At 42.2% G+C, this 20,915-nt stretch overlaps 1 protein-coding gene across 4 annotated transcripts in view; it reads left to right on the top strand.

Annotated features, from left to right (window-relative positions):
- SCN8A (sodium voltage-gated channel alpha subunit 8) overlaps positions 1-20,915 on the top strand; it is a 124,099-nt gene that overhangs the window by 83,524 nt on the left and 19,660 nt on the right. For 2 of the 4 annotated variants that reach the window (XM_075265874.1, XM_075265871.1), the window contains 11 exons: positions 427-630; positions 838-1,128; positions 2,866-3,249; positions 5,895-6,030; positions 7,264-7,502; positions 8,441-8,614; positions 11,056-11,412; positions 14,191-14,652; positions 16,951-17,068; positions 18,758-18,912; positions 19,435-19,608. In XM_075265874.1, the coding sequence (XP_075121975.1) occupies positions 427-630; positions 838-1,128; positions 2,866-3,249; positions 5,895-6,030; positions 7,264-7,502; positions 8,441-8,614; positions 11,056-11,412; positions 14,191-14,652; positions 16,951-17,068; positions 18,758-18,912; positions 19,435-19,608 (2,694 nt within the window). The remainder of the gene's footprint in view (positions 1-426; positions 631-837; positions 1,129-2,865; positions 3,250-5,894; positions 6,031-7,263; positions 7,503-8,440; positions 8,615-11,055; positions 11,413-14,190; positions 14,653-16,950; positions 17,069-18,757; positions 18,913-19,434; positions 19,609-20,915) is intronic. The other 2 variants (XM_075265872.1, XM_075265873.1) reach the window with 1 other exon arrangement.

Consider the following 20,915-nt stretch of genomic DNA (forward strand, 5'->3'; position numbering starts at 1 on the left):
ATCGGAAGGGAGTCTTGCGTGGCAAGACAGGTCATCTCGATTCTTTTTTTTGCTACTAGCTAGCAGAAAAAAGAAGCGAGCGGCTCCAATTGAAGTCAATAGGAGCTGTTTTTGGCAGCGGATTTTGAGGTGGATTCCGCGTCAAATTCTGCTGCCAAAAAAACTCCATGTGAATTAGCTAGCTAATTAGTTTATTGGTCTACTCTATGGATAACCAGCAGCAAAATGGAGTTAACCACAGCAGAGAGAGTCTTCTTTCTCCCACTGTTCTCTGCAATCCTAGAATAGGAACAACAGAGGACACAGTGTATAAGGAGATAAAATAAGTGCTCGTATTATATCATTGACCAAGACTTTATATTTAGGTTATGAGAAGATTGCCTAACATAGCATATCGCTCATTGTTCCTTTCTTCATTCTGTTTAGGTCCTACGTGCTTCTGGAAAAACATACATGATCTTCTTTGTTTTGGTCATCTTCGTTGGCTCATTTTATTTGGTAAATTTGATTCTGGCTGTGGTAGCTATGGCTTATGAAGAACAAAATCAAGCAACTCTTGAGGAAGCGGAGCAGAAGGAAAATGAATTCAAAGCAATGCTGGAACAGCTGAAGAAGAATCAGGAAGAGCAGGTGTGACCTCAATCTGAAGAAATATATTAATAAATATATCTGACCCATATTGCATAAGGGCGAGTTGTGAGAGGGAGCAAAGACTAGATAGTAGTAGTAAGATTCACCAACATTCTCTGAGTTTCCTAATTTTCTATGTCACATATTTGTGCTCCAAATATCCGATACAATATTCGTATATTATATTTATCTATTTTTGTCTTTTAGGCAGCAGCTATGGCTACTTCGGCAGGCACTGTAACTGAAGATGCTGTGGAGGATGAAGAAGGGGACGCCCGGATGTCTCAGACGTCTTCAGAACTTTCAAAGCTAAGTACTAAGAGTGCAAAGGAGAAAAGAAACCGCAGAAGGAAGAGGAGACAGAAAGAGCTATCAGAAGGGGAGGAGAAAGGAGATTCTGAAAAAGTGTACAAATCAGAGTCAGAAGATGGCATGAAAAGAAAAGGGTTTTGGTACCCTGACAATAGACTGGGCCGAAAATTTTCAATTATGGACCAGGTAATGAAAACCAAAACATATGTGCTGTTTAGAGCAAGTTACTAACATTTAGATGTTCTTTCCTTTACTTAATGAATACAGTGTTGACCCTTAAGGATAAGTTCACACGGGGTTTTTTGGTCAGGATTTTGAGGCTGTATCTGCATCAAAATCCTGACCAAAAAGACGGCTCCCATTGCAATCAATGGGAGCTGGTCAGTTCTTTTTTTCTGGGAACCAATTGTTCCAGCTCCCGAAAAAAGAAGTGATATGCTCATTCTTTCAGGCGGATTCGCCTTGCGACATTGGCCTGAAGACACTCCCTCCCGACTAGGCCCATTCATTTGGCACTGCATCGGCATCCAGTGGTAGCTACCCCGTGTGCACTTACCCTAAAGGTGTTTTCCCATCTTCCCGTAGTTGCAACTCGATGGGGTCTGATGGCTGGTTCCCCCACTGATCAGGAGAATTACTTTGTGTCTTGAATGGAGTGATGGTCGCACAGGCCTCTGCTCCACTTTTTTTTTATTGGGACTGCCATGGATAGCCAAGCGCTTTACTATCTGCAGTATACCCTTTGAAATGAATGGAGAGGGGTTTTGCTTGTTTGACCACCACTCCATTAAAAATGGGCAACAAAACACCACGTTCTCGAGATTAGTGGGAGCATCGCCCATTGGACCCCACCAATCTGCCACTTATTCCATACTGCATGGATAGGAGATAAGTTACTAAGATGGGGAGATGAAAAACCCTTTAAGGGTCCATTCACATGGAGGAAAATGGCACTTTATTTGACGCTGAATTTTCAGCGCTGAAAAAAAAAGCCTCCCATTGATTTCAATGGGTTCTGCTAGCTTCTTTTTCCACTAGTGGAAAGTTCTGCTAGTGGAAAAAAAAGCTAGCAGAACCCATTGAAATCAATGGGAGGCTTTTTTCAGTGCTGAAAATTCAGCGTCAAATAAAGCGCCATTTTCCACCATGTGAATGGCCTTAATGGTATTAGGCAGCTGTTTGACTGGAACGTTCCTGAGTAGTAGGAAGGGGGAACCTAATGGTGACCTTCTATGGGGTAATGCCAAGATATTCTAAATACCCAAATGCCCAGTATTAAATTTTTTTTTTGATAAAACAAAAGCAATGCATTGGGCACCTCCCAGACTGGTGGTATGTTAAGGTTCCTTACAGCCAATTCTTTCTTCCTATTTATGGGATTGACAGACAAAAAAATCTAAGCCAGTGGTAGTCAGACGTGGCTTTCATACACCATGTATCAGGAACTTGAAAACACTATTTATTGGGCAGTAGTTCCTGCGGCAGTATCCTACCTCTCTGCTGTTCTTCTCCTGTGTCTCCTTATCTTTGCAGAGAGGAGTGACAATAAGTTATGCATTAGACAGGACTGGTTATGTATTTGGTAAGCGCTGGAGGATTGCTGTTCTACTCCTATCCAATACTTTACAGGAGCTGAAGGATGATAGGATAGCAAATCCTGCTGACAGGATAAAAGTCCATGAGCAGCTGAACAGAAGTAATAGGGATGAATGCGGTGCAGAGCAGAATCTGCACATGTATGGCCATGGGTAGATGTAACCAGGGGTCACTGAAACAAACTGGGAGTCTTCCATTACCATTACATGAAGACATATATTGTAACATGCATATAGACAATATGGGAGCCCAATAGTCAAGATGTCTGTGTTGCATACTTATTTCCTAAGAAGGATTCTAATATGTTTCTATTTTTCCTTTCTACAGTCCCTACTTAGCATCCCAGGTTCTCCTTATCTGTCTAGACACAACAGCAAAAGCAGCATCTTCAGTTTTCGGAGAAGTTTCCGAGATCCTGTCTCTGAAAATGAGTTTGCAGATGATGAACACAGCACAGTGGAAGAAAGTGAAGGAAGACGAGACTCCTTGTTCATCCCAGTCAGACACAATCGGAGGAATAGTTACAACAGTGGGTACAGCCAGGGCAGCAGATCCTCTCGCATCTTTCCAAACCTGCGAAGGAATGTTAAAAGGAACAGCGCAGTGGATTGTAATGGCGTGGTGTCATTAATTGGTGGTCCGGGTGCCAAAATCCCTGGTGGACGTCTTCTGCCTGAGGTGAAAATAGATAAGGCAGCTACTGATGACAGCGTAAGAAAGTCTATAGTAGTTTAGTCTAGGCATGGCGGTCCACCCTTCTGCTTCCTGTATGCCGCCCTGAAATACTCAGTTGGATCCTTCCCTGGTAGAATGAGTATTGGTTTTCTCCTAACCTTATTCTTACTTTATTCTAAACCTGTAAAAAGATTTTGATTAGTCTTTTTATGTTACGTTTTTCTCCTGTTTCTAATAAGAAGGCAAAAACTTTCTGGAAATTTACATTTATGGCTTTATGTCTACATAAGGAAGGGTTACATTTACACATTTTCTGTGGCTATTTACAGATGGGGATATGTGAAAGTTTATATTCTTAGGGAATTAATATTTGACTTGCCCCTACATACATACATATGTTGTACACTATTCCAAGTACAGCTCGTGCGTTCCTTAATGTTGAAGTGCCCACGTCTGCATTGAATTCTACAGCCCCCAAACCCCTCAGCTCAAAGTCACAGCTGTAAAATCCAACCCCTTACTTATCGATCCCGGCTCCTGCTCACAGCCGCCTCTGCAGAAGGAGAAGCACCGGCAGCCTGCAGCAGGAGCCAGGATCGGTAAGTAAATAGGGCCTGTTACCTGCTGGAGTTACTCCAGCAAGTAGCAGCCTATTAAAAATAAATAATAATAATAATAATCTGCAGTGGTAGCGTCTGCCATCTGGCCCCCTAATGTCCTGGGCCTTGTGGTAGCCGGTACCGTTGCTACCCCAGTAGTTACGCCCCTGAAAGGCCATATCACATGATCTCTGTGACACCTTGAAACAGCTGGTCAGTGGGAGTGCTGCTAGCTCAATTATCTAATTTTCATGATCTAGTCTAAGGATAAGCCATCAGTTTTAAAACCTGAATAACCTCTTTAGGCTGAGGCCCCACGTTGCGTAAAATATGCTCTTATGTTGCACATTTTGCTGCAGTTTTTTGAGCCAAAGTGTTGATTTAAGAGAAGGGAGAAGTATAAGAGCTTCCTATTAGAGATGAGTGAGTAGTATTCAATCGAATACCTCCCCTGCATAGATATTGGTGTACTCAGTCGAATACCACGCGGTAAACACAGTAAAAATTCCATTCCCCTCCCCCCTTCCCTGGCACTTTTTCTTACACCAATATCTATGCAGGGGAGGTATTCGATTGAATGCTACTCGCTCATCTCTATTTCCCAATCCTTTTCAAGCCACTCTTGACTTTGGCTCAAAAAAATCAGACATAAAAAACTGCTTTTCCACAATGTGTGGCTTTACTTTTCAGTAGTAATAAACAGACAACTTAATCTCCTCTTACACTATTATCTACCTTATACGTCATGCACAACCAGGCGAATAATAACTATATATGAAGAGTATGCTTTTAGAAATGACGATTCTTCATTTCACAAATATATCTGTAAATTCCAGTTTGTTTTTGCCTCAACTAACCTGAAATTTTTAATAATCTTTCACTTTTTCCTTCTATACCCAGATAGCATGTTAGCCTAGTAGATAACTCTTCTAATTTCCTTTTCTAACCTGGCATGGGTACTCAAGAAGAGCATGATGCATGTTCCTAAAACATGAGAATAAAGCAAATGGATTATGAAGATATTGAATATATTTTACCGTCACTACAGCAGTGATCTGCAAACTCTAAGACCATACAGAACAGTATGAACATACAGCTCGGGTTATCCTCAACATCTCGCAGCAGACCAAGCGACTGGTTTTCGCTGTGGTTTTTCAGATGCAATTCACAGGTGGCTGTTCAGATTCCAACCTTTGCATTGGAAAGGTTGTAAACTGTGGCTGAACGTGCAGAAATAATTGACATGCTATGTCAGGGGTAGGGAACCTTCACCTCTCCAGCCGCTGTAAAACTACAACTCCCAACATGCTCCATTCACTTCCATGGGAGTTCCAAGAACAGCAGAGCAAGGATGCATGCTGGGAGTTGTAGTTTTGTAACAGCTGGAGAGCCGAAGGTTCCCTACCCCTGTGCTATGTGCTCTAAATTTGCATCACAAGACACTGCAGTTTTTTTTCTGCAGTCTATGGATGGAATTTTTGTAAATCTCATCCACTGCACTGCTACTGTACATCGCTGCAGGTTAGCCACTGGCAATTTTACATTCGTGAGTATGCTCCATGAGCCTGGCTTTTGCATTACAAATGTCCATCAAGTTCAGTTTATTGTCCTGCAGCGTAGATCCAGATAAAGGCATAACAACCCACAGGAGGTTTTTAGTTTTCCTAGGAAAAAAATTCTGCCCCACTAATATTTTTAACGTTCACAACATCCTGGGGTATTTGATGTGCAGTGAAGCGAGGTGTACTGTCCTCGGCTTCATCAGTGCAGTGCACAAGCGCCCATAGCCACTGCAGATGAGTCCTATAACAGTCCTGGGGTTCTAATAATTCAGTTAATGAATTAGAGAATTCTAGTCATGTGAATGTGTTTTAGGATACATTTTAGGATATAATCGGCAGTAAATCACATGGGCTACAGTTGTATTGTCTGTATAGAATACAGTAATGTAGGTGACAGGTTAGTGTCTGTAAGAAAAAGATTAAAAAATCCTAAAATATAAAATTTTCTTGAATATGTCTTCAAAACTAAAGTAATTATTCACACATTCCCTCTTTTCTAAGTAAATGTATTGTTTTACAGCCTACAACGGAAGTGGAGATAAAAAAGAAGCCTTCTGGGTCTCTCCGAGTGTCTATGGATCAACTGCATGCATCATTTGGAAAAAAGAATAGAGCTAATAGTGTCATGAGCGTCCTAACACAGACTCTGGTGGAAGGTACAGGACGCTTGTGTCTATTTGTCAAACTACTGCTGTCTGATTGCATTGAGGCTGGGGTCCCGCGTTGTGTACATACAGCGTTTTGGCTGTGGCAAAACTAGCATGGCATAAAAGGTTGAGTGTTACAGTACCTGCAAAACGGATGGGATTCGGGCTAATCCTGTCCACACATTGTAAAAAAAAATCTGCAGTAGAAATGCTGTGATTTCAAAAAAGTGGTTTCCATATACCGTACTGTATATACTCGAGTATAAGCCGCGTTTTTCAGCACAGTTTTTGTGCTGAAAAAGTCTGCCTCGGCTTATACACGAGTCATTACGGTAATTAAGCAATATTATAGTTACAGACCCGGCATCCAGACACCAGGGCGGGTGCCGGGCCCGCAGCAGGAGCGTGGCAATGCTGTTCATTTCAAACTGAAGAAGTACTTACAGTACTTCTGCTAGCAATCTTGGAACACAGACCCCTCACCCCGCTCTATCACACGTGGGGTTACGTGGCCACGTAACCTCAGGCCCGCACCCAGCGTGTCTGCGTTCCGGCTCTGCTAGCAGAAGTACCATAAGTACTTCTGCAGTTTGAAATGAACAGCATCGCCACGCTCTGCCGTGTTCTATGTTTCTGACGTGTGAACACACCCTTAAAGGAATTTTTCTTCTATTTAAAAATATATATGGAGGTCGGAATGGAGGTCCTAACAAAAAAAAATAAAAAAGATATTCCCCTTCACTGATCCCCATGATGATCTAAATCTGAAGCTACCCACGTCCCTGTCTAGGTCATAGTGTGCCGGGAAATCCCAGGTCAGCCATTCTCTGGCCAAACAATGACCCACATCAGCTAGTAATTGGTTAATTAAGCATCTCTGGGCATTTCCTCTGTGTGTGTTGACACAAAAGGAAGTGAAGACAAGAAGGGAATTATTATGTCTATAGTGATATTAAGAAATGTCAAAATCTATAATATGTAACAATATAAAACTATTAGAGATGAGCGAACACTATTCGAAACAGCCGTTTTGAATAGCACGCTCCCATAGAAATGAATGGACGTAACCGGCATGCGTGCCGGCTGCTTCCATTCATTTCTATGGGAGCGTGCTATTCGAAACGGCTGTTTCGAATAGTGTTCACTCATCTCTAAAAACTATATATAATTGTGAAATTGACATCTAACTAATCTCTTTATGAACTGCAACTCACAATCTGTTTTGGCATTGTCTTTCTCTAGAGCTGGAAGAATCTCAGAGGAAGTGTCCACCTTGTTGGTACAAGTTTGCAGACACGTATTTGATATGGACGTGTTGCCCTCTCTGGATACGTATCAAGACCATAGTTAACATGATTGTAATGGATCCCTTTGTGGACTTGGCCATAACCATTTGCATCGTCCTCAACACTTTGTTCATGGCCATGGAACACTACCCTATGACTGAGCAGTTTGAAGGAGTTTTATATGTAGGAAATCTGGTAGGTAACTTCCCGCAGTGCACATTTCAGTAGCCAAGAGCTGCCATAGATTTGAGTTATAATTTACAGCAGGTTTTTTTGGAACTTAGGGAGCCTTCACACGATGTAACGCTGCACTCATTCTGATCGTAAAAAGACGTTCAGAATGAGCGCGTAAAAAGCAGCTCCCATTGACTTGAATGGGCGCCAGCATACGTGCGCTTCACATTGAAATCAATGGGTGGCTTTTTTCCCTATGCTTTCAATGTATTATGCACGTACTACATTGAAAGCATAGGGAAAAAGCCTCCCATTGATTTCAAAGGGGAGCGCACGTATGCCGGCTTCAATTCAAGTCAATGGGAGCTGCTTTTTACGGGCTCATTCTGAACGTCTTTTTACGATCAGAATGAGCGCAGCGTTACATCGTGTGAAGGCTCCCTTATACAGAAATTCGGATGGTCCCTTCAGACCACACCGTTTGGTAAAATTGGTGAGCGCACCATGGAGGGGTTTTCTAGGCTTCCAGGCAAAAACATAGCCTAGACATAGATAATCAATATCAGATCGGTGGGGGTACCGATCCATTCATTGCGTATTGTTCCAGACAGGACCGGGCGTAGAGATAATACTTTACAGCAGTATTTTTTGGAAATTATAGAATTCTATCCCTCATTTAGGTTACCCTCTATACTGCAGGAAACGGCTACTGGTTTGACTCAGCATAGCCATATATTACATCTTATATGTCATTTGGATGGGGCCCAGAGTATATAATTTTCATTCCTGGAAAAAAAATGACAACTACTAGGGAATTTTGGACAATACCGTTCCTTTCCTAATTTTACGTATCTCAAAGTTTCTTGCATAGAATTCTAAGATAAAATGAAATGTTGAAATGTCAAAATTAAGTTTTTTGTACAAAGCATTTATTGGTAATTTTTTTATTTCTTTTTTAGGTTTTTACTGGCATTTTTACAGCAGAAATGTTTTTAAAGTTGATAGCAATGGATCCATACTATTACTTTCAGGAAGGCTGGAATATTTTTGATAGCTTTATTGTGTCTCTCAGTTTAATGGAATTGGGTCTTCAAGGTGTTGAAGGGCTCTCTGTATTGCGATCTTTCCGATTGGTATGTTATAATAACGCTTACTTTTGCTCTTAGATTTTATAAAGAACAGTTCTTAGACTTGTGCCTGCTGGTTTTAAGAAGGAACTCTTTCAGTGCTGTCTTTCTTGTATTAAAGGGGCTGTGCAGGAATACTCGTTATCGCCCATCGCATTGCACGCTGGTCCCATTAATTAGAATAGGACCCAACCTAAGGACTACATTATCCATACAAGCATATTTCTTTCTACTAAGGTTCACATTTAAGAAAATAACAATGACACTTTCCTTGATGTGCTCTCTAGTACTTTGGACTTATAACCATTCAGTGTTCTCTCGGTATTCTCACATTTTAAAGGGGTTATCTGGGGAGTAACAAAGCTTACCATTGAGTTCCCTGCAGTTGTTAAGCTTTATTTCTAATGTGCACTCCTGTCTCCCAGAGCCCCATTCATTTATTTTGTGGTGGGCTGCAGGGGAGGTAGAACTCTGGTTCCTGGGTCACATGACCAACTCAGTTGTACTGAATGGAGTTGTGGTTGGAACTGGTGATGTCACATATTTGGGTGCAGGCTCTTCCCAACTGCCCTCCACTAACATAACACAAAACAGAGGACTGGGTGTACATTAGTAATAAAGCAAACCAGTGCAGGGAATGTATTAGTAAGTCTTATTACTCCCCAGGTAGCCCTGTTAATTTACACTTACATACCCGCATCACCACTAAGGCCAGTATACATGTGCATAGCGGGAAGTAAACAAAGATTTATAGGAACCACTGGAGCTAAAGCAGTGGGGAATTAAAGACCTGAGTATTGTTTCTTTATTATGTCACACCATTCCATACTCTTAGGCAAATTTTTGGAAATCCCGGGCAGCATTAACTCATACCAACCAAACCAGACATACCCATCTGTAGACAGCACTGTTTCAGGGTTGCCCCTCATCAGTACAGAGTTACTGGCTGAGAAGCTTTACATGCATCTCGGGGGGCCGGGGTTACTGTTTCTTATTGAACTGGTGGGTGATTTTTGGTTTGGCTGGTTTGAATTAATTTTCATAATACCATATTACCACCCCCTGAATAAACTAAGGAGACATTCACACTTTCACCCGTGTCCGCCCTGTGCCATTCCACCGGATTTCCATCCTCTACCTCGGCGAAACTGGACATGGGACGGTTTCCTGAATATCAGCTTTAAAACCAATTCATTTGAATGGGTTTTTGAAGGTAACCACCGGTGTCCTCTTTCGGCCTCTGCACGGGAAAATCATTTTTTTTCGACCAGACACAAAGCCCTGCATGTCCGACTTTGTGTCTGACCCATAAAAATGGTTTCCCTGCGGAGAGGCCGCAGGCGGACACCGGTGGTTACCTTTAAAAACCCATTCAAGTGAATGGGTTTTAAAACTGACTGCTGGGAAGCTGTCCCCTGTTCAGTTTGTCGGGGCTGAGGACCGAAACTTGGCGGAATGGCACAGGGCGGACACCAGGCGCCCCCCTAAGGAATGATATAAAGAAATATTACCGATAAAAGAAAATGTAGTTTATTCTCTATACAAATTAGCAACATGGTTTCTGTTCTTAAAAGCGTATTCCCATCTGGGTATTTATGGCAAAATCAACAGGATATGCTGCCAATGTCCTATATATGAGGGTCCCACCTCTTGGACCCACATCTGTTTTAATAATGGGATCCCCTGCCCCCTGTCTGACTGCCACAGTAAAGGGTGAGAGATGGCTGTACATGTGCAAGCCTCTCCATCTCTTGTATAAAACCAGCTAGTGGTCAGGAGGGCCCTTAATGTTATATAGGTGCAGGAGACGTAAGTTATAGTTGAACTTTCCTGAAGATAATGCATAACAACACTGACAGCTTCCAAGGCAGTGCAGCAATACAGTATATAATGGGATGTAGGATGGGGATGAGCCTGGTGATGGGTCTCAACCAGGAATGCCCAGTTCATTATAAGTCTAGGACCTGTTAACTCCAATTTCAGTTCTCTTCTCCCTCTCTATATAGAGATGTAATAGCTATACTTATTGGGACCCTGATTATCCTATGGGAAGTTGGGTCTATAGTTCAAAGGGAATATATACATATAAGCATAAAACTATATCCAAGTGGCATTTGACACATTAAATTTTGCATAATATAACGCAGTGTGCTTAGCTTTCTCGACAGGGAGGCCGCATTACATTACACTATATCATCAAACATACAATATTCTTGACAAACACCTAATAATGCCAGTGTGAGCTTAGACTTGGTGGGTAGGAATATACCACCAGCAAAGATAAGAAGACCCTGTATATTCCTAGTAACTGAATATGCAAACGATAAAAACTGTACAAGAAAATGTGAACAAATGCCACTAATCATTGAGTCAATTTTTGGTATGGCTCGTAGGCTTGTTATGCATATTCATCACTAATGAAAGTGATTGTTGTGTTTTACCAACAGCTGAGAGTCTTCAAGCTCGCCAAGTCCTGGCCCACGCTAAACATGCTGATTAAAATCATCGGAAACTCTGTTGGTGCATTGGGTAACCTGACTGTAGTGCTGGCCATCATCGTCTTCATTTTTGCTGTGGTGGGGATGCAGTTATTTGGCAAAAATTACAAGGACTGCGTCTGCAAAATAAATCCAGACTGTGAGCTGCCACGTTGGCACATGAATGATTTTTTTCATTCTTTCCTTATTGTTTTTCGAGTGTTGTGCGGAGAATGGATTGAGACCATGTGGGACTGCATGGAGGTCGCGGGACAGGCTATGTGTCTGGTTGTCTTCATGATGGTGATGGTTATTGGGAACTTAGTGGTTAGTATATGGAATTTTTTTGGATTTTAATTAATCTTTAGTCGATTTTACATGTTGCCCACATACAGCACAAATAATGCAAGCTGCCTGAGGATTCACACGTGGCAGAAATTTATGTATCAAAACTGCTGCTTGTGAACCTACCCTGGTGTTACACACAGGACTTTAGTAGCATGATATCAGTCATATGAGCATGTGACTTTTATGTGTTATTGTGATACAACATATCAAGAGAATAACATAAATCAAGAAGAAAGTTGCATATGTCAGTCTCATAGCTAGGGCTTTTTGGTTTGAATCTGAATGTAGGTGCTGTTGTATTAAGGGTAAGTTCACACTGATTTTTTTGGTCAGGATTTTGAGGCCGTATTCGCCTGAAAATCCTGAACAAAAAGACGGCTCCCATTGAAATCAATGGGAGCCGTTCGGGTCTCTTTTTCTGGGAGCTGGTTTGTTCCAGCTTGAGGAAAAAGAAGCGAGCTGCTCGTTCTTCAGGCTGTTTCGCCTCGCGATTCAGCCTGAAGACACTCCCTCCTCCCGACTAGGCCCATTCATTGGGCCTAATCCGGATTGGAGTGCACCGGCATTCAGTCATGGCTACCCGTATTTTAGACTGGAACCTGAGGCGGCCTCTACTTCCGGTTCCAGTCCAAAAAACCCTGTGTGAACTTACCCTAAGGAGATTAAAAGCTGGCTTTCTTGGAAGAATCAAGATCTACCCAATGATATGACATGGTTCCAGTCCCAAACATCATCCAGCTGAAGACCTATTATACATGAAGGAGTTATCCAAGACTCCCAATTAATGGCCCATCCTTAAGATAAGTCATTAAAGGGGATATCCACTTTCTAATGTCGATGACCTATTCTTAGGATTGATCATCAATCATAGATCTATAAGGGTTTGGACCGCCTGTGGATCAGCTATTCCAGGAAAGAATGGCTCCCAGCAATGTTTACATGCCGAGAACTGAGCTGCTCACTCACCGTACACAATGTAGCAGCGACTTTAGGCTGCAAAACTGCCCCATTGAAGTCTTTGGTACAATGCTGCAGTACCTAAAGTTGCCATTACACATTGTATGGCTAGTGAGCAGTGCACTTCTGCCATGTAAACATTATCCAGAACTACGTTGTCTCAGAGCAGCTGGTCTGCAGGGATCTCAGTGTTAGACCCCCACAGATTTAATAATGATGACCTATCCTAGGGATAGGCCATCAATGTTTGAAAGTCAATTGCTCATTTTCATATGAGATCACTGGGGATCCAACACCTGGGCCAGGCCACAATATTACAGATCAGTTCCCATTATAAATTCCAGGCCTCTAAACAGTTTATGGAGCTGTCCACTTCCAGTTCTGTAGACTGTGCAGAGAACAGCTGGCTGGTGGGGATCCCAAGATCTGCTAGCTGAAAAAGTCAATGGGAGGCTTATTTTTCAGTGCTGAAATTCCACACCAAATTCCACACCATTTTCCTCCATGTGAATGGTCCCTTATAAGGGTATGTTCACACTGAGTTTTTTTGCAGGCGGATTTTGACGCGGAATCCACCTCAAAATCCACCCACAAAACCGCCTCCAATTCAAATGAAAAAAATATCGCTAACAGGAAAAAAAAATCAACATGCCCTATCTTCACACGGATTCCGCAGCTGACGCTGGGTTCACACCTGCTCCTCGGTCTCCATTCTCAGGTTTCTTTCTTCTGCAGACAGAAGAAGATTTTTTTTTTGTTTTTTTTTTAACCGGAAACAAAGTCCTGCATGTCCAACTTTGTGTCCAGTTAAAAAAAAAAAACAAAAAAAAACGGTTTCGCCGTGACGAGCACAAAACGCTCACCGGCGCTCACGGCCGGACAATTTTCAAATCCGAATGGGTTTGAACAATGACTGCAGGTGCTCGAAACTGGACAGGAAACGGAAACCTGCATAACGGAGACCACGGGCGCAGATGTGAATGAGTCAGCCACAGCGTCCGCAGCTCGAGACTCACTCCTGATTAGGCCCATTCATTGGGGTCTAATCAGGAGCGGGATGCCGGTGCACTGCTTCGGCATCCTGTTTCGGCTAGCCGTGTGGAAAAGATTTCCGCCGTGAGAAATTACCCTTAGGATTCAGCTTCAGGCAGATTCTGCCATGCAAATATCATTGAAATGAGTGGAATCCAGGAAAAAATATAGGTAGCGTTGTTTTTAAGACAGTTTTGGCTAAAATTGCTCTGATAACTGTTTCAAAGAAAATGCTAGCATTTTTTTTTTAATGTAGATTGTGAGCCCCACATAGAGCTCACAATGCAAAAAAAATTTTTTTTCCCCTATCAGTATGTCTTTTCTGGAATGAAAATCCATGCAAACACGGGGAGAACATACAAACTCCTTGCAGATGGTTGTTTGCCCATGGTGGGATTTGAACACCAGGACCCCAGCGCTGCAAGGCTACAGTGCTAACCACTGAGCCACTGTGTGGCCCCTGCTAGCATTTATTTTTGTGCCTCCCATCCATTTTAATGGGGTGTTCAAGGCAGAATCTGCCTGAAGATAGGTCATGATGCTTCTTTTTTCCTGTAACAGTAAAATCAGCTAGAGGAAAAAATCTGCTCCTGACTCCCATAGAAATGAAGGGGAGAATTTGGAGGTATTTGTTGACACAGCTTCTACCTCAAAATCTTCCTGCAAATGGCTCAGTGTGAATTTACCTTTAGACTAAGTCAAAATGTAAGCCAGCTTTACTGGATTTGTCCTCTATATAGGTAAATATCCCTTCTTGCCTTTGTCTAGGTCCTGAATCTGTTCCTGGCTTTGTTACTGAGCTCATTCAGTGCAGACAATCTGGCCGCCACCGATGATGATGGAGAAATGAACAACCTTCAGATATCAGTCATTCGCATTAAGAAAGGCATAGCTTGGATTAAACTCAAAGTACACAACTTCATACAAGCACACTTTAAGAAGAAAGATGCTGATGAGAAACCTTTGGATGACATGTATGAGAAAAAGCACTGCTTAGTAAATCATGCTGGGGTGGATATCAATCGAGATATGGAATATCAGAAAAATGGCAACGGTACCACCAGTGGTATAGGAAGCAGTATGGAGAAATATGTGATAGACGAAGATCATATGTCCTTCATACATAACCCCAACCTCACCGTCAAGGTTCCAATTGCAGTGGGAGAGTCAGATTTTGAGAATCTTAATACTGAGGATTTTAGCAGTGTATCCGATGATGAAAGTAAAGATGTAAGTGGTTTGCCTTTTTTATTTCTACTTGCTCTAGGTGCCCATGCTGTAGGGGAAACAGTTGTAATAGCGCCAGTCAGATGGCGAGGTGTCTGGTGGGCAGCTCTCCAACCAGCTTTTTCCCATTTGCTAGAGTGAGGGTAAGTTCAGACGGGGTTTTTTGGACCAGAACCTGAGGTGGAGGCTACCTCAGGTTCCAGTCCAAAAAACGGGTAGCCGTGTCAGAAAATGCCAATGCACTGCTCTGGCATCCAGTTGCACACTCCGCTCTGGATTAGGCCCAATCAGTGGGCCTAGGAGGGAGTGTCTTCAGGCCGAATCGCGAGGCGAAACGGCCTGAAGAATGAGCCTCTCATCGGCTCCCATTGATTTCGATGGCAGCCGTCTTTTTGGTCAGGATTTTGAAGTGAATACGGCCTCAAAATCCTGACCAAAAATCTCTGTGTGAACTTACCCTAACTGGTCTCTACCTATTTCCTATGCCAGGCAGCGAGAGTCCGTAAGGAGGATACCCAGCGGACACTTCTACCCCTGCCCTGCTCTTTCAAAATCCGCTGAAGCATTTCCTCATAAAACTGCCTTATAATATGGGATCCTACAAATTTTTATATGGCATCTTTGAGTAATGTAAAGAAGTGTGCATTTTACAGCTACAAACTAGAAAATGTCTTGAAAAAAAATTTCCAGTATGAAATTTTTAAAAACTAAAGTAAGCATTAAAAATGTTTTCTGAAGAGGTTGGCCAAGATTGTTTAAAGAGGACCTTTCATCAGATTGGGCACATGCAGTTTTATATACTGCTGGAAAGCTGACAGTGCGCTGAATTCTGTGCCCGGTGTAAAGCGCAATCGGTCCCGGTACCGTAGCGCTTTACAGTCAGAAGGGCGTTTCTGACAATTAGCCAGGAACGTCCTTCTGCCCAGCAGCGCCTATCGTGCTGTACAGTGTGAGCGGGGAGGAACGCCCCCTCCCTCTGCTCACAGTGCTCGTCCATAGACGAGTATTATCAGGAGGGGAGGGGGCGTTCCTCCCGGCTCCACAGTACAACGCAATAGGCACTGCTGGGCAGAAGGACGTTCCTGGCTAATTGTCAGAAACGCCCTTCTGACTGTAAAGCGCTACGGTACCGGGACCGATTGCGCTTTACACCGGGCACAGATCGGGAAAGCCGATAGTGCACTGAATTCAGCACACTGTCAGCTTTCCAGCAGTATATAAAACTGCTTGTGTCCAATCTGATGAAAGGTCCTCTTTAATTTATGACCTTTCCTTTGGATAGTCCTCTGAAGCATACAGTGTTGTGGAAAAGATTTAGACAGACGTGGGAAAAATCCTGAACATTAAGAACACTTTAAAAACTAGAAGTGTTAATAGTTTAACAAAATTGAGTAAAGCCTGGTTCACATCTGAGTTGGTAATCTATTCAGGGAAGTCCGCATGGACTACCGAAACGGACTACCGAACGCATTGGCAAGTGGTGTGCATTGAAAGCACACGGACCCCATAGACTATAATGGGGTCCGTGTGCTTTCCGCACAAGTCATGCGGACAGGAAAGTAGATCATGAACTACTTTCCTGTCCGCATGTTTCGTTATAGTCTATGGGGTCCGTGTGCTTTCACTGTACACCACTTGCCACTGCGTTCGGTAATCCTTTCTGGGTAGTGGTCCCCATGCGGACTCCCCCGAATGGATTGCCGATGCAGATGTGAACCAGGCCTTAATGAACAAAATCAAATCAATATTTGCACAATGAGTCCTGCATTCGATGATTTGGCCCTCCAACATTATCCAATCTGTCTGGGATTACATGAAGTGACAGAAGGATTGGAGCAAGCCTATATCTAAAGAAGATCTGTGCGTAGTTCTCCAAGATGTTCGGAATAACCTCTCCATTGGATTCCTTAAAATACTGTCTGTAAGTGTATCTAGAAGAACTGATGGAAGTCAAAGGGCGATTACACCAAATATTCATGGGATTTAGATTCCTCTCTCATTCGTTCACTTCATTTACTTAATTGATAAAAACAAACTATTAACACTTCGATTTCTGAAAACATTCTTACATTGTAGCATTCTGCCTAAAGATGCCGCATAGGACATTATACTTCTAGAAAAGTCTATATAGCCATTGCTTTTTGACTTTGATAATAGTAAAAAAGACAATACATGTTACCGAATCATATCACATAACTATAGAGATAGTAGAAATGATAATTTAGACAAATGCTTTGGAAATAGTACAGCTCCTCTCATTATTACTTACTGTAGTTTCTCATTTTTGCTTATGTTTTTCAGAAACTTGATGACACCAGTTCTTCAGAAGGTAGCACCATTGACATCAAGCCAGAAGCAGAAGAAGTTCCAGTAGAACAACCGGAGGAATATCTGGATCCAGATAACTGCTTTACAGAGGGTAGCTCTCCATGCTCTAATGTATTGTGTTGGCGACTTTCCTGTCTGTATATACACAGTCCAGTCACATTAATGTGACCACCTGTCAAAATCCAGAATAACCACCTTTGGCAGAGCAGACCGCTGCAAGACGTGCAGGAACAGAGGGGATGTTGAGCCATGCCGACTCCAGTGCCGTGGCCAGCTGCGCTAGGTTACGTGGTTAAGCATCCATGGCGCGAACAACCCGATCGAGGTGGTCCCGCAGATTCTCAATTGGGTTCAAGTCCGGGGAATTTGCTGGCCAGGGGGTACGGTAAACTCATCCTTGTACTCCTCAAACCACACACATACACTGCGAGCTTTATGACACGTCGCATTGTCCTGCTGGTAGATGCATCATCCTGAGGAAGAACAATTCGCATGTAGGGGTGAACATGGTCCATAAGGATAGATGCATACTTGTGTGGATCCATCGTGCCTTCCACAATGATGATGCACCCAGATGGCTGATGACATGTGCCTTCTGCGATTGGTTATTTAACATTGACGTCAAAAGTAGGTGGTGGTCACATTATTATGACTGGACTGTGTATATTAAAGCCTTTTATGAGAATGCTATGCCACAAGTCAGTGATTTCAGCAGAACTGACCTACGGTCTTATGTGTATGAGGGTGAGCCAGCTTTCCCATAGCAGATAATGTCTGGGAAGGAAGGACTGAACAAGATAAATGTTATGCTCAGTGCTCTGATGGGAGACAACCTGCCGGCAGATGTCTCTGAAAGCGACTTACTCCCCTTTTGGCATTGAGGACATCTGGACCTAGTATACATGTGTATTGGGGGTTCAGGATTCAGTGACAGATGTTGGAGCTATTACTGATGGGAGTAAGTTGCTGGAATTGGTGTAGCACAACCTTGCCATGCTCAAAATGCGCAAAAAAAGAAAAAAATTGCTAATTTTTCATACAAAATCCTGATTTGTACAATTTTTTTTTTACTTTTTATTCCTTGTACGGTAGAAAACTAGCACACAAGGCATAGTAAATCTGCCCCATCGTCTTGTTACATATGGATACATCATACTAGGGATAGCAGTTAGATTAGTATATTAACATGAACATCTTATACTAAGTAATTATTTGACATACAGATCATATATACAGCTTTAAAGAGCAACAACTCCAGGTCTTAGCATCTGTTAATAGGCACGGCTCCAATTATTCTGGCACAGATGGAATTTTCTCTCTAGCCCCACCATTCCTGAACAATCATTACTGGTATTTTTGGTCCTCTCATACTATTTAAAGTGGACCTTTCATGTCCCCATCAATGTGCATTATTATATACTGCTAGAAAGCAAAGAGTGCACTGAATTCAGTGAATTTAGTGCACTGTCAGCTTTCATGATATATGCCCCGGTGCTGGAGATATCGCTTCTACTGTCAGAAGGGCTGGCCTTACAACCTAGCGTCATTGCTGGACTGTGAGGAAGGCCCCCCTGACAGTACAAGGCTATGCTAGAGTACAGTCGGGGTGGGGGGGGGAGTTAATTTATTTGACCAAAATAAATTAACACTTCTATTTTTTGAAATCATTCATTGCAACAAATTTTCCACATCTGTCTAAAACTTTTGCACTGCATTGTATATGTTTCGAAGCTTGCAGCACTTTCAGAGAATATGAGAAGAGTTTGTCTATCTTGTGCAGGTTGTGTGGCACGTTTCAAGTGTTGTCAAGTCAGTGTAGAAGAAGGGATTGGAAAGAGTTGGTGGACCCTGCGAAAAACCTGTTTCCTTATAGTGGAACACAACTGGTTTGAAACCTTCATCATCTTCATGATCTTGTTGAGCTCTGGGGCTTTGGTAAGTTCTGTCTTCATTCGGGTCCTGTTTTATGCATTCTTAGAAGAGTTTTTACATGTATTTTGATTTCTTGCGAATTCTTGATAGTGATGGTTACGGGTGCTAAGGAGTTTAATCCACCTTAGTGTGGTTCGGGTAATCTGTGGATCTCCTTGGCTTAAGGGCCAGATGGAAGCTGCAATCACAATACTGATGCCAGTGCTTATGGGCCCCCTAAGGCTCCTGGGCCCCGGTGTGACTGCACCCCCTGAAGTTACGCCTCTGCTTGTTGCATTAGAATTAGATTATTGCTGGAAACACATATTAATATAGCAGAAAAAAAATTTATTTGATAGTTTGTATATGTAAGAAAAGAATCCAATGGATACACATACACAGTAGCCTGTCAGGGCATGAAGACACAGTTCAGAAGGATTCACCTCATGAATACCATGGACCTCTGTATTTTTTCATTGCTTTTATAAGCCAAATGGCGCAGATATTTATATAGAATATGATATCATATGTACTTGTATTTCATAGGCCTTTGAAGATATCTACATAGAACAACGCAAGACCATTCGAACAATCCTTGAGTATGCAGATAAGGTTTTCACTTACATTTTCATCCTGGAAATGTTACTGAAGTGGCTGGCCTATGGATTTGTCAAGTTCTTCACGAATGCCTGGTGTTGGCTCGACTTCCTTATTGTTGATGTATGTATTATTTTATCTTTGTTTTGCCAGCATAAGGGCCTTAAACATAAAGCTCGGTCTGTTTATTTCTAGTAGTTGTTCCAGGAAAATGGGCAATTTCCAGATAAAATGATTGACAATTCATTAAAGCCTTCTAGAATATGCTATCGGGACCCTTCAATGTTATTCATTTACAAAACTTGTGTTGGATATAGCAGATTGTGGGTTAAGAAAATGAAATATTAAAGGGTAATGATGTATAAGACGTCCTGACAATGGAGATCAGCTATAGACTGGTGAGGTTTTCTCTTTAGGAGTCCCACACATGGCATAATAGTTTATTATGGAACAACCTTTTTAATGCTACATGTCATAACACAGGGTACTCATAGTGTTTATAGGTCTTATAGGTCCATTCTGAGGATTTGCAGTTACATCTAGACTAGAATATAGAAACAGCACAATTGGCCAGACCCTGACCTCAAATATAATATATAGCCTGTGAAGGATAGGACTACCCTTAAAGTTTGCTTCACCGATATCATCCTCTGAATTAGGTCCCTCTGAATCCTATGGCCCAACGTTGCAGAAAAGCAGCTTTTTTTGAGCCAAAGCCAGGAAAATATTGAGCCGAGGCGAGAAGTATAAGAGCTTCCTATATATCCCATTCCTTTTGTAGCCATTCTTGGCTTTGGCTCAAAAAACCGCAGCAAAATCTGCAACAAAAAAAGCTGCGTTTCTGCAACATGAGGATTAAGAGGATTTAGTTGTAATGAACTCTATTAATTTACATTGTACTAAGCTAATGTCTCCCATCTTGGCATTTGTGGCTAGATTCATGGTATATGTCATAAATACCTGATAGATGTGTGTCCATTATCTGTCTCGATGCTACACGTGAATGGAGAGAGGTCACGCATGTGTGAGTCTCCCATTCACTTGTATAGGACTTCCGGACAATAGCTGAGCAGGCAGTCTTGGCTATTTTCAGAAATCCTGTACTAGTGAATGGAGGGGCACTTGCGCATGCGCGAATCTCTTCATTTACTAGTGCAGGATTTGATAAATAACCAAGGATTCCTGCTCAGCGATTTTCAAGAATGGCAGATTCATGCATGCGCTGCGTCTCTCCATTCATTTGCTGCCCAGTTCTCCAGATAGAAGTGGGATCCACATTTATCAGTTACTTAGATGGGACGATTCCTTAAAGTCATAATAATGATTGTTTTTTGGTTTTTTTTACAAAAACCTCTACTTTTGAACAATATTTCAAGTTAGAATTTCTAATAAATGATCCATCTTTGTAGATTTCCTCTTTTTACATACTT

This window comes from Leptodactylus fuscus, chromosome 2, assembly GCF_031893055.1.
Source record: "Leptodactylus fuscus isolate aLepFus1 chromosome 2, aLepFus1.hap2, whole genome shotgun sequence".
Lineage (NCBI taxonomy): Eukaryota > Metazoa > Chordata > Amphibia > Anura > Leptodactylidae > Leptodactylus > Leptodactylus fuscus.